At 34.0% G+C, this 14598-nt stretch overlaps 1 protein-coding gene across 2 annotated transcripts in view; it reads left to right on the top strand.

Annotated features, from left to right (window-relative positions):
• The window catches only part of LOC110455674 (ankyrin repeat and fibronectin type-III domain-containing protein 1-like), a 152983-nt gene that overhangs the window by 91547 nt on the left and 46838 nt on the right, over positions 1-14598 (top strand). For both annotated transcript variants that reach the window (XM_021505939.1, XM_021505940.1), the window contains one exon: positions 12044-12177. In XM_021505939.1, the coding sequence (XP_021361614.1) occupies positions 12044-12177 (134 nt within the window). The remainder of the gene's footprint in view (positions 1-12043; positions 12178-14598) is intronic.

Below are 14598 nucleotides of genomic sequence, written 5' to 3'. Positions count from 1 at the left end.
AGCTCCCTCTGACAACAGAACAGGTAACATTGTTTTAACTTTGCATTTTTGACAAAAAAAAAATTGTTAAAATGTCTCATGGTTGTTGATCTCAGAGGTTAAAATAAGTATAGGTTTCCAGATCAAAATAGGTTGATTAAAAAATGTTTTCAATAAAAGTGTGACAACATTGTTTCTGGGACGAAAAAAATACCAAATTTATAATTACTAGCTGTTTGCTCTTTTCTTTTATTGCATGATTTCAATTCATTCCTAATTCCATTATTTTGTTGTTCTGATAATTATTGTGTATCACACATTACAGAGAAATTGGTTTTCTTTTTAATTAATAAAAAAAAGAACAATACTTTATTTGGAAACTCAATAATTATCTTTGTGAGATGAGTTACCATATTTTGCAATGAATCTACCATTTACCTAGTTAGTCATCAGATTAAGATGTTTTTTTTTTTATATCTTCCTCAGTTAATTGTGTCAACATTCAAACAATGTTCTTCAAAGACGTCCTCATTTGCCACTAACTCTAAATTACACTGATGATACGAATCATATATATATTGTGTTTTATTTTGCCGTCATTGTTCTAAACCATGATTGGTTAAGGCATCTGACTGTCTATAATCACTAGCCCTCCACCACTGTGTCGTGGGTTCGAGACCTACGTGTGGGAGTTGATCGCCATTAAGGTATATTGGCCGTAGGTTGGTGGTTTTTCTCTGGGAACTCCAGCTTTTCCTCCACCACCAAAACCTGGCACATCCTTAAATGACCATAGCTGTTAATAGGACGTGAAACACAAACAAACCAAAGTAAACCATGAAAAAACAGATACCCGGGTAATGTGTTTTATTTTGCCTTAAGTGTTTTAAACAACGACGGTTACAAAACAGATACTGTGTTTCATTTTGCGTATATGACATGAAAAAACTATCGTGCTTTATTTTGCCTTGTTCTAGTCATAAAAACCCCCGAAATATTGTGCTTTTTGTGGCCATGTTCTTAATCACAAATTGAACAACAGGATTTTTTTCAAACAACTTAATACAATTAAACACTACTGGACAATGATATTTCAAGTCAATATCCAAACCAGACAAACAGCACCCTGTGGACATGAATTTTTAAAGCCGAGGATTTTTTGCTTCCTATTTCATCTGACAAAGTCATGCATTAAGTTTACAACTTTTCAAGGCACTTTTGTGAGAGATTGATATCAAGGTGAACATTATTTGACATGTGACTTTAATTTTTTAAAAGGGATTAAGAAGGGGTTTGTTTTTCTACTTAATGGTCCTGCAAGATTGTGAGATCTTAATTCGGAGCTAATCAAATGCCAAGATAAGAAATATTAACGCTGAGCAATTTAACATGATTATTTGTATGTGTTGTGACGACTGTCATGGCCAATCTGTTCATTGCGATGTCCTGGATAAAGGACAGAGAATTATGTTGACAATAACGTTACTTGAATTTGTTCAAATAAAAATGGAAAAAAAAGAAGATATTTTTAAAATTAGCTTTATGTATTTTACAATAATTGTGAAATAAGTTAGCAAACAGGGGGTCTTAATGTGGGAAGAAGTTGGAGTGCCCAGAGAAAATTCTAGGTGGTCGGACAGGTGCCCTTACCTTTTCACGTCCAATCAGGGAATTGAAACTCTGCCCCCTTTGTGAAAGGTGAGTGTACTATCCAATACGCCACCCAAACAACCAAAATATTAAAATAAAGAGTTTAATATTTTCTGTATATATGCGAGGATATTGGTTAATATTGGTATTTGATTTCAAGCTCTTAAAAATAAAACTACTGTTTGGTTGGTGAGACACCTAAGCTCAAATGAAAACAATGCCATTGTCAACCGGCTGTTTCCCTGTCCAGTATCTGGGGCAGCCACGTGAAGAAATTGATTGTGATATTGATTATGTGGTGTACATTTCATGTGGTTTTGAGTAATGTATTTCACTTGTGAAAAAAATAACTGCAAAGCTAATGAGGATTGGATGAAAATTCTGTCAGCCGTCTGCTGTGAATATATAGTAATTTTAAAAAGAAATAAAAACAAAATTGTGACAACAACAAAAGAAATAAAAAAATAATTTCAATTTGATCGATAAAAAAAGTTCTACTCAAAATGTTTATTTAAAGATATATTCAAACTTTGAATAAAGAAGTTTTTTGAGAATTTAAAACAGTTTAAAAAGGGTATACAAATAAGGCACATTAAAATATGCTAAAACGAAAAAATTGATAAAAAAGAAATTCTTGAAATATTTTGTGATGTTGTTCCTATCAATTTTGTTATAAAAGTGTGTAAGTAAATGTACAGTTATATATATATATATATACACTGGAATGTGACATTAAATATCCCTAATACCTTAACCTCCTTCAATTTGAAGATAATTGTACCTAACTCGGACAATATGTACAAAGCATTGTCAACTTCATAACACAAATACCGAAAATACAGATATAGAATATTTTCATATATTTCTTAATTACATTTGTATATAATGAAAAATGTGCTTGTCTATATATCAAATGCTCACACTATGCATGTTTTCTGTATTATCTATTGAAGCATTATTATAAGAAAGAAAAAAAGAAGAAAAAAACCAATATATATGTCCTGGAACTGGTATCATGATGGTTCTTTATAATTGTACAAAATCTGACCAATCTGTATTTTAAAAAATAAACACACAATACATATATGAAATATTGATCTGTAATTAATAAATTAATAAACAATCACTTTACCACAAAAACAACCAACTATTTTTCATTTAAAAGAAAATAATCACAAATTTAATTTGTTTACGATGCTGGTACATTCGTAAGTTGACAAAACTTTTACCAAAGCCTCTTCAGACACCTGTATAAGTGTATAAGTATAGAGTAGGTATATTTACAACAGGCAATTACACCGTAGGTCAAGGTATCTATTCCTGATAATCATACGCTTCTCCTTAACTCATTCACCCCTGAAATTTCATGATGAACTACTCCAACCTTTGAATTGGAAGAGTTCAAATGTGTCTTCAGGGGTGAATGAGTTAATAATGTCATCAGTCAGGTGTCATCCATATCAAACTTGTCTCCTTCACTGAGAATTCCATTTAAACAAGAACTTGTTTGTAGAATGACAGATTTTTGGATCGTGTCATGGCAATAAGTGTTTATGATATTGTTGAAGTCCTACGGAAAGATTGTTTGATTGACCAGGTTCAATTTCGTGTGTAAGTGTCATCAAAACGTCATTATTACGTAGGTCAAGGTAAAATATTTCAGATTTTAAAGGTCAAGGTCATTGCGAAGTACTAAAAGGACCACACTCATTTAGTGTTACTTATATTAATGGTTTTTGTATCTCCTTTTAAAGAGAGTTTGCATTTCACACTATGAAATCTTTAAATTATGTTAATGTGTATGGTAGCACACAACCTTAACCCTAACACAAATCACAGGTATAATGTGTAAGGTAGCATATACCCTTAACTCTAACACAAATCACAGGTATAATGTGTGAGGTAGTATATATCCTTAACTCTTACACAAACCACAGGTATAATGTGTGAGGTAGTATATACCCTTAACTCTAACATAAATCACAGGTATAATGTGTTAGGTAGCATTTGACCTTAACTCTTACAAAAATCACAGGTACAATTTGTGAGGTAGTTTATATAACCTTAACTCTAACACAAATCATAGGTATAATGGGTTAGGTAACATTTGACCTTAACTCTAACACAAATCACAGGTATAATGGGTTAGGTAACATTTGACCTTAACTCTAACACAAATCACATGTATAATGGGTTAGGTAACATTTGACCTTAACTCTAACACAAATCACAGGTATAATGTGTTAGGTAGCATTTGACCTTTACTCTACAAAATAACATGTATAATATGTACCTAATGTTTCTTTTAACCTTACCTCTAACACAAATCACAGGTATAATATGTAAGTTAGCATACAACCATAACTTTACTACAAACCACAAAGTATAAAGTAGCATAAGCCCTTAACTCTAACACAAATCACAGGTATAATGGGATAGGTAACAATTGACCTTAACTATAACACAAATCACAGGTATAATGGGATAGGTAACAATTGACCTTAACTATAACACAAATCACAGGTAAAATATGTAAGTTAGCATACAACCATAACCTTACTACAAACCACAAAGTTTAAAGTAGCATAAGCCCTTAACTCTAACCCAAATCACGTAAATGATTTTGTGTAAGGTAGTGTACAACATTAACTTTACCACAAACCACAAAGTATAAAGTAGCATAAGCCCTTTAAACTCTAACACAAATCATGTAAATGATATTGTGTAAGGTAGTGTACAACCTTAACTTTACCACAAACCACAAAGTATAAAGTAGCATAAGCCCTTAACTCTAACATAAATCACATGAACTCTCTTCAATGAGCTCATGGCGAAACAATATACATCAAATAGTTTTTTTGCTTAATTTATTTAGCTGCAAGATGTCTTTCAGATACCGACCCAAAATTCTCTGAAAATTTCCTGGAATCATTTCAATAATTCAATTTTGAAAGATTTCCAAATAAACTTAAATCAAACTTGCCAAAACATTGAATGATTGGGAAATGAAATTTGAAATCTCCATTCAGAATTAGATTTGTTGGGTTCAGCGTTGCGAACAATGTCGTATGTTTCAGCTTCTACGGGGAAAAACGGAACTTGAGGACAAATGCACTTGCTGATAGAACTACTAGATAGAAATGTAATAGAGTTGACATAAAGTCGTTTTTACGAGGAGTTGAATGATCTTCCGCCAAATTGAGATGTCACAATAAATTACGCTTCAACCTCTGTGTAAGGGAGTAGAAAGATTTTCACTGTAACCGAACGTCTTTTCCGAATGAACGGGGGAAAACCGCAGCAGATTTTGATAAAACAGGACTAGGATTTTTCGTCCAAAACAATTGAGGCACAATTCATGGTTACGCAAGAAACCTTTCAACAAATGACGAGCAGAAAGTTAATTTGGCAATAGAACAAATAACAGCAACAGAATCACTGTATTGATTGATATTCAGTCAAATTTTTACTGATTTTGTTCCCTCCGGTAACATGGAGATGTAATTAATAATTTCTACCAGTGCATAACATACTGATAACATTATTGATTTCTACGAGTTATTTAGATCTTGAAACTGAAATTTTCTGTCGACAAAATTTTAGTTCGTAACTTGTGAATTAGGCTTTGGAAAATATGGCTTTGATTACGGTTACAATGTAATTATTTCAAGAATATCCTGTTCTTGTCTGACTTGAATTGGAATGTGTAAAAGGCCTCCGTATCATTAAGATTCTGTGAATCTCTGCCACGTCCTGGAAACTTGTTTGTCAGAACACTTTATTTTCTGAAAAATAACGGGAATGATACGTTTTCTTGATTGATGAATCAGGCATCGTAACATAAGATGACTGTTATACTTTACTATGACATGTACTTTTTAAACGAGGGGAGGGGGGTATACTGGAATAAGGTTGTCTATCTGTCTGTCTGTTTGTCCACAGATTGATATTGAAATGTAAATAATTTTTTCTGCCTTGTAGTAATTTCCCATGACAGTGATTAATCTTTTACGAGGGGTATCTGGAATCAAGTTGTCTGTCTGTTTGTCTGTAGATGGAAACAGAATGACATAAAACATAAACAAAACATTTTTTTCTGTCTCAGAGTTGTTTCCCTTGACAAGAAACTCATCTTTCATTTTGATACCTTACATTACAATTCCATGAAAACAAAATATTGGTCAAGAGTAGGATTGTTAGAGGATAAGTCTTGAGTTCAACCTCCGGATTTTTTTTTCTTTTAAGGCTTATATTTATTTATTTTAGCAATTTTTTACAATAGCTTAGATAAACTTTTATACTGACATGACAATAGCTGAGATAAACTTTTCTGGAAAGATACCCAAACTTTGCAATTTTTTAAAATTTTAACAACAGTTTTCTGAGAGTGAAAAACTTAATTGCCCCCTGACTTGGGTTCAAACTCTGTTCCTAAAATTAGATGACGGTCGGCCAAACCATCTAAAGTACTTGATCATTTATTGTTCCCTGACCCAGTCTAACAACAGTTATCTCGGAAACAAAATGGCGGAGAGGTTATTCTTAATGCATAAAAAAACTACAGTCACTGTGGGATTTTCTAGTGTTTTGTCTTGCATTCAGACAAGGATTCTTAAAGTAAACAAATATTTCATTACCGTACAAACAGTAATATATTTTGAATTAACGGTACATGTTCCCTTAACTGGACAAGTATCTTTAAAATAAACAAATATTCCATTATCGTACAAACGGTAATATATTTTAACTTAACATTACATGTATCTTAACTGTGGGACAAGTATCATTTAAGTAAACAAATATTCCATTATCGTACAAACGGTAATATATTTTAACTTAACGGTACATGTACCCTTACCTGTGGGACAAGAATTCTTAAAGTAAATAAATATTCCATTTTTGTACAAACGGTAATATATTTTAACTTAACGGTACATGTACCCTTACCTGTGGGACAAGGATTCTTAAAGTAAACAAATATTCCATTATCGTACAAACGGTAATATATTTTAACTTAACGGTACATGTACCCTTACCTGAGGGACAAGGATTCTTAAAGTAAACAAATATTCCATTATTGTACAAACGGTAATATATTTTAACTTAACGGTACATGTACCCTTACCTGAGGGACAAGGATTCTTAAAGTAAACAAATATTCCATTATCGTACAAACGGTAATATATTTTAACTTAACGGTACATGTACCCTTACCTGAGGGACAAGGATTCTTAAAGTAAACAAATATTCCATTATCGTACAAACGGTAATATATTTTAACTTAACGGTACATGTACCCTTACCTGAGGGACAAGGATTCTTAAAGTAAACAAATATTCCATTATCGTACAAACGGTAATATATTTTAACTTAACGGTACATGTACCCTTACCTGAGGGACAAGGATTCTTAAAGTAAACAAATATTCCATTATCGTACAAACGGTAATATATTTTAACTTAACGGTACATGTACCCTTAACTGATATTACGCAACATGTAATACTACATTGTAATACCACGGCGGAGTGTGTGTTCGAGTTATCAGGGCTTACTATCGAATTCCCCAGGTCAGAATGGTATCAGGATGGAATTAATGTGATTGAGGGGCCGATCAATACCTGGAGATGTCTGCCCTCGTGATAAACCGCAATCACATTTTCCAGGAATATCGGTACTCATGTTTTTACCATAGTGACTTTTTCTATATCAAAAGATTTTTTTCTCTTTTTTTTTCCCCCTTTTTTTTCATAGAAATTCTTTACTGACTCAATTATGTAATTAGTCATCAGAATTTGCCAATTTTTGTATGACCTAATATTTCAAAATTGTCATTCTTATTAAGTTTATTCCCGATTTATTTTTACAGATATCTTTACCCTTCCCTAACTAGGTACCATGTTTTCCCCCTATGAATTTTTCTTCCTAATATTCTTGAGACCAATTTAGTTCCCTTTGAAATTCATCAAAAAATAACCTATTTGAAGAAATGAAATACAATTGTTGATACATGATTACTAAGATTGATATGAAACTTTGATATAATACGATTACAAACGTTTTTCGGTAACTTACAAGAATTTTGCATGTAATTTGACCGTGACATTTGATAGAAATTTGTTTCGTTGTAAATTTCTCTTTATAATTTAAGTGATTTTTGAGATAAAACGTTTTCTTTTAGTCATTAATTTGTTTTCATCATTGTAAAGAGTTTAACACGCATTGATCACAATTGATTTTGGGTTTTTCTGCGGTAATGGGGTTTTGTTTTATAGCTTTGCACTAAGCTAGTTGACATTTTTATCAAATATCTTATGAAAGCTGGAAGTCTTTTTTACATTAACATTCCAGTAATTAGGTAAAAAGAAGATATTTCCTGACATCTGAGTTCCATCTCAAGAGAATGCCAACAACTGGGTCATCTGTTTGTCAGTATAATGTGACCAGGTATGGAATACTGTGCTGGGTGCTTTCGGCACGGTATATATGTGAGGTAGCACTCTGATTCGGCATCAGATCCACACTCTAATTCGGCATCAGATCCACGCTATCGCAATTAGACAAATACACCAAATACCCTACCTTCAGCACACATACACAAATGCATAGTGATACATGTAGTACACATCAGTAAGACACGTTCCTAAATGACCTTAGCTGTTAATTGGATGTTAAAACAAAATAAAACTGAATCTAACCAGCATTTACTGGAAATGATTAACACATGTAAGTTTTGAAGACATCAGAATTAATTCGTGACTACTGTAATGTCTTTGTCATATTACACCATGATTTTTTCAGTCTACCCATTGTGTCTTGAAATAAGACACTTTTTATTAAGACATTCTACTCCAGTCTACTCAGTTATTGAAATAGACACTAGGATGTACTCCAGCATTGAATTAGTAAGTGACTGTTGTAATGTCTTTGTCACCTCACACCATGATTGTTTCAGTCAACCTATTGTGTCATTGAAAAAGACAATTTACTAAGACACTTTACTCCAGTCTACTCAGTTAGAGAAATGGACACTGGGATGTACCCCAGCATTGAATTAGTAAGTGACTGTTGTAGTTTCCTTGTCCCTGAACACCATGATTGTTTTAGTCAATTCATTGTGTCTTTGAATATGACACTTTACTCCAGTCTACCCAGTTAAAGGAATTGATACCAGCATGTGGGGGAAGTACTTCTACATAAAACTGCCATCCTTCCAGCAGGCAGCAATTATAACTGCAATTTGCTTTGAATTTTACACTGGATAGAGCTCTCAATCAGCTTATAAGAGGCACTAGACTCAAAGTGATCTTTTTTGCTTTAGAACTGTCCACATTAAGGGTGGCATATGATTTCGGCTTGATGTTATTCCTGTCACTTTAAAACTAAATAAAAAAGGAGAATTTCTGAGATGTTCACTTTACAATCTCTCGCCGTCATTCAGGATACTACCACTAAGGGTTTGGATTGGGAGACATCTTATTTTAGTATTGTTGAAATATACAGGCAAAATGCCAGCGTCATTTGACGGCCTATCACCGAAGCGGAAACCAAAGAATGAACGAGATTCTCACAGACTCGTTCTGTACTTGCAAACTCTAGGCCATTAGGGCACACTAGGGACATGTACAGAAAGATATTTTATCGTAATATTACATTTCTAAACCTATCCATAATACCATGTCGGGGGGGTCTGGTTAACTTAAAGACGCGATAATGTCGGCTGTTTAGCTGGCCCGATGGTTTTATTTGGTCAAATGATTCAATTAACATGGAAATAAAAATTAAAAAATCTAATAATGCAGCAGAAATCTGTTTCATGTAATTCTGGAGAGAAAAGCAAACAAATCAAGTTGAAATAATGGAGCTCTTTGATTATGGAGGAAGGATTCTGCTAAGCAGTGTGGCCCGTACCCATTATAGAATGTGCTGTAGGTACCTATATGTCAACATAGAGACAGTTGCGGATCAATATATATTGCTATTTTTATCAGGCACGCTGTATGACAGGTTTTCAAATTGTATATTTATCGTCGGCTCTCCCATCAGACTCTGGGGAGTTCCAGACACGAAGGTTTAATGTGCCAGAGGATAATCAAAAGAGGATTTACCCAAGAGAGAAAATAAATAACCACAGATATAGGGAGATAAAAACGACAACATTTAGAGAGGAAATTAATTACGAAATATAGATAGAGATAAAATAGACCAGATTTATAGAGAAAGTGAATTAATGACCAAATAAGGAGATATCATATAAGGAGAAAATTAATTATGAAATATAAAAGAGATAAAATAGACCAAATTAAGAGAGAAAGTGAATTAATTATCAAATAAGGAGATAACAGATGAGATATAAAAAAGACCAAATTCAGAGAGAAAATGAATTACAAGATATGGAGAAATAAAAAAAACACCTGCAGATTTAGATAAGAAATAAGTTTGGAGACAAAAAAACTGACCAGATTTAGAGAAAGAATAAAAAACCTTTAAAGAGAAACAAAAAAGATCAGATTTAGAGAGAAAATGAATAAACAAATAGAGATAATAAATGCATCACCAAACAGAGATAAAAAAGACAAGATTCAGAGAGAGAAACATTAACCACATGTAGATATGAATGGTTACTAATGATCCTGTTTACCTGTTGTATGATAAAAATTATAGTTTGAGGTTCTTATAAACCGCTTTATCACAACCTAGTTCGTAGGTCGTCTCGAAGCAATTCACAAGTTATTATCCATGGTTTAAGGGCCTTTGCAACCAGCCAATATCTTTCTCAACTCCCTTGGGAGCATACAGCCGGTGCTGACATTTCGGCACTCACAGCTAGCATTCAACAGTTCTAGCACTGCCCAACCACGTACTCATTTACAGCTGAGTAGACTGGAACAAGCGGAGTAAAGTATCTTGCTCAAAGATACGACACAGTGCTGTGCCGCGACTCGAACCCGCAACCCTTCGGTGTCGAGCCCGGCGTCCTACAACTAGACTACTGTGCGTCCTAATGCTGTTTGTTGGAGAAATGAATATTTACGGGAAATATGAAGGCTTACCAGAAAGATGATACATTTACCAGAAATGTCAATGTTTACCAAAGAAGATAAAAATTTACCAAATGGTTCAAAAAATACTCCATGGAGGTGAACATTTTATAAAAAGGTTAATGGAGATTGGAGTTCCCCTTCGTTGCATTGAAGAGATAGATATTTATGGACTTTTCCAGACATTCGATGTTGACATTTCAATCGAGTTGACACTTATCTGATGAACATCACCATGCATGCTGTGTATTCACCGGGACAAATGTTGTCAAAAGTCCCTGACGACCAGCTTCCAAAATAAGCAGAATTTCACTCTGTATATGACAGCCCTTCTAAAAAAATATATCATGGCCAGGAAAAAATCCCCAGGGGGTGGGGGCAAACTCCTATCCATCTCAAGGAGTAACAGGTAAATTAGAAATGTCCGACTGGGATTTCGATATAACAGTTCCAAAATCATTTGCACTTATCTTGCTATGAGCTACGAGGCAAGGAGACGTTTGTACGTAAAACATGTTATGTTATATTTGTTGCTGATACTGGTCTTGCCACTAATGGATGGACATGGAATGACGGCATTCGCCTGTTCCGTGGACTGGAAAATGTCTAAGTGCTATACTGCGATCAGTTAATGTCGGCAGAGGGGCCATTGGTCGACCCTACTTTTACACATCATATCGACACATTGAATGAAAAGCACACCCTGATGTATATTACAAAGCCTATCACCTTTGTGCGACGGAGGACGAGAAATATTATACCTGAGGGCCGATTTTAACATACAGAATGAGGCTTTGTCTGGGTCTGAACTTTCGGCACTGTACACTGAGTGAGATTTTAAAGACTATCATGAATGGGTGATTTTTTTTCCGTACTCATGAAACAAAACATACAAAGGAAACTTAAATTTCAGTTTTTTTAACATTGTAATTACAAAGTCCTTGTCTGAAGGTTAAGGTCACCTGTTGAGGTCAATGTTTAAACCATTTTTTTCCAAATCTTTAATGCGAAATGTTGATGAATTTTGTAGATATGTCGCCTCCCAAGCCATTTTCAGATTTCATTATCTCAAGAAGAAGGTCACAATATGAAGTACCTGTGAAACGTTATTCAAATTTCAAAATGCTGTTGTTGAATTTGTTTTGTTTGTATATTCCATCTTAATTCTTTTCAAAAAGTTCTGCAAGGTTTAATTAAGATATTTCCATACTGGCGAAAAGGTTTCTGATTGATACTTTCAGGCTTTCGCAGTGATATGGGGATAATTAATGCATCCTTAAATCGTTTGAACAAGGACACACAGGGTTTGATCATTATAGAGTTTGGGTATTTGTAGACAAATTTACGATTATTTTATTTGTTAATAATTTTTAGGGTCTGCGTGGAATTTCGATGATGACACAGACTCCACGGCTTCCTCCGAAACGATGACCAGTGGTGCTTCAGAGGAAGGTGCGAGTCACCAACGTCCCTCTAGTCAGCTGTTCTACACCACGCCCCCTAAAGCTGTAAGTACTTGTAGTAACAACTAACATCCATACTCAAGCTTTGGTCAATGACTCTCATGAAATATTAAAACAAAAAACTTTATTTATTTTACAACAATTATGAAACAAGTTATTTCAACTTATATAAATCACTCTTGTTGGCCCTGATGTGAGCGCGAGGGGTCTTAGTGTGGGAGTACCCGGAGAAAACCCAGGTGACCCAATTCCTTTTCACGTCCAATCAGGCATGCAAACCCCGACCGCCCTAAATCATGTCTTAAGTGTGGTTTACAAAATTATAATTGTTAGAACTACAAGAATTGAACTTTGGACCTATACACTGCCAATGTTCAACACATTATTAATGTTGCTATACAGGAATTTAAAATGCACATCATCAAAATGAAAGATGAATACTTTGCAAGAGAAGTAACTCTTAAAGCTAGAAAATCTCCTGTTTGTTGCTTCATCTTCTAAATATATATATAAGGAAAACTATTCCAAGTAAACAATAATAATTTTAAAGTGGAACGCTTCATTGCAACTTTAAATTGTGATGGTATACCCATATCCCCTTAATTGTATGAGCTTATGTTGTAAGCAGCAACTTAGTTTAAACATATTCAATATAGTGACTTGAGCAAAGAAAACATCCCATAGGAATGCATTGAAGTGTTATTCACCGCAAATCTAGCGCACTTGCCATCCCTCCCTATTTAGGAGGGAGGCTCCAGATTTCGGAACCCTTAATTTAGTATTTTCAACCATTGAATTCGCTGAACTGTTCCTATATTCTTAGATCCAATGATTTCATCTGAAAGAACCACTCGTAATATGTTGTTTTGAAGGGATATTTTGTCTCTAGGGGTTGTAAAACACATTATAGAATCCCCCCCCCCCCCTGGAAATTTCAAAAAGTTGGCGAGTATGATCTATATTCGTCCCATTATCTGAGATATAGCCAGTGTTTTAGGAAATAGACTGAACTCTTTTCCAAGTAATTCATCCAGCTGTCTTTCTATCCAGCAATTTTGTTTTGGTTTGAAGGTTGCCAAAAGGTCGATCAAGGCTTCACTGTAAAATAATTCATCTGAAACATAAATTTGAACATTAATTTGTGAAAATTTCTGTGATAATTGACCAAAATATGACTGAAAAAAGTAAACGGATATATATTAGCAATAAATGAGAATGAATGGTTGTTTTATTTTGAGTGCTTTTTATATATATATATAAATAGACAGTAGATAACAAAGGACCAAGTTCTTGCGAAGGAAAATAGAAAATAGAAAATAAGTACACAAGTTAGACTGCTAGGCCTTTTTGTCTTTTTGGGCTTCTTCAGGCAGACATTTGCCTATTTATTTCAAAAGTGTATATAATACTATATACTCTATAAAATTTGATCCGATTTTCAGAGGTAACAAAAAGAAGGTATTATCTAAAGAATCCCGCTCAGACAATACTATAAAGGAACCATCTAGGTCTACAAAAATTTTCTTTTCTCTCCGTAAATTACACTTCTACGTGTACAAACTAGCAATCAAAATACTAAATCTCTGGGTGAAATACCCTATAAGCCAGATCTAATTTAAATTGAATGCTTAAGGAATATATCCTCTGAAGGAAATTTCAATTGAGGCACTTTTAACTACTGAGAACCCTGCCAAGGTTAAAATTGTAATTCCGACCCGATAAGGTGATCAAGCTTCATGTCAATTTCCTTGGAAAGGTTATCTGTGTATCGATGAGGGAAACACTCGATACATTTAAATCTTGTAAATGGCTCAGTAAAAATTGACCTGAACCCTAATATTTTCGATCAAAAGCAAGTTTTGATTTTTAAATCCTTCCTATGGGTCCTCCCTAAAAAACTGAATTTGATTAAAACTGAACCTGAGATATATCGATAGGGAGACATAAATCACCCGTAATCAAAATGAAATGTAATATTAATGATCATTATTTCAATCTTTAATCTTTAGAATGATTTCCGACACAATATCAGTCCAGTGGTCCTGATGTATTTCTGTATCGTGTGAGGTTGCAGCCTCTGTTTGGTTTTATTATTATCCTCCGCTAAATAAAGTGGCAGTGGGATAAATGAAAGGGTTCCATACATGCGTGCATCTGTCCATCCATCTTAACAAGCATCTGTCTGTCCATCCTTCCACAATTACTACTGGAATATTTCTCAAAAACTGATATTTTAACTTTACTCACGAATCAGCTTAACTGCAGAAAAGTATGTAACCTTGATTTTAAGAAACTTCCAGTTGTCATGGAAACACCATTCATAATGTGTACGTTTTGGTACATATTTGCATTTCTGGAAACGGTGCCCAAAATACGTTCACTTTGAGTGCATTTTGGTTTCTGTAATATAACTTAGAAACAATTACAGATTTGATCTTTAAACTTCACTTTTGAGTTAATCCCACT

Source organism: Mizuhopecten yessoensis, unplaced genomic scaffold (assembly GCF_002113885.1).
Source record: "Mizuhopecten yessoensis strain PY_sf001 unplaced genomic scaffold, ASM211388v2 scaffold8361, whole genome shotgun sequence".
Lineage (NCBI taxonomy): Eukaryota > Metazoa > Mollusca > Bivalvia > Pectinida > Pectinidae > Mizuhopecten > Mizuhopecten yessoensis.
Note: the sequence above shows the minus strand (reverse complement) of the source record. Positions and strands in the feature narration are given on the sequence as shown.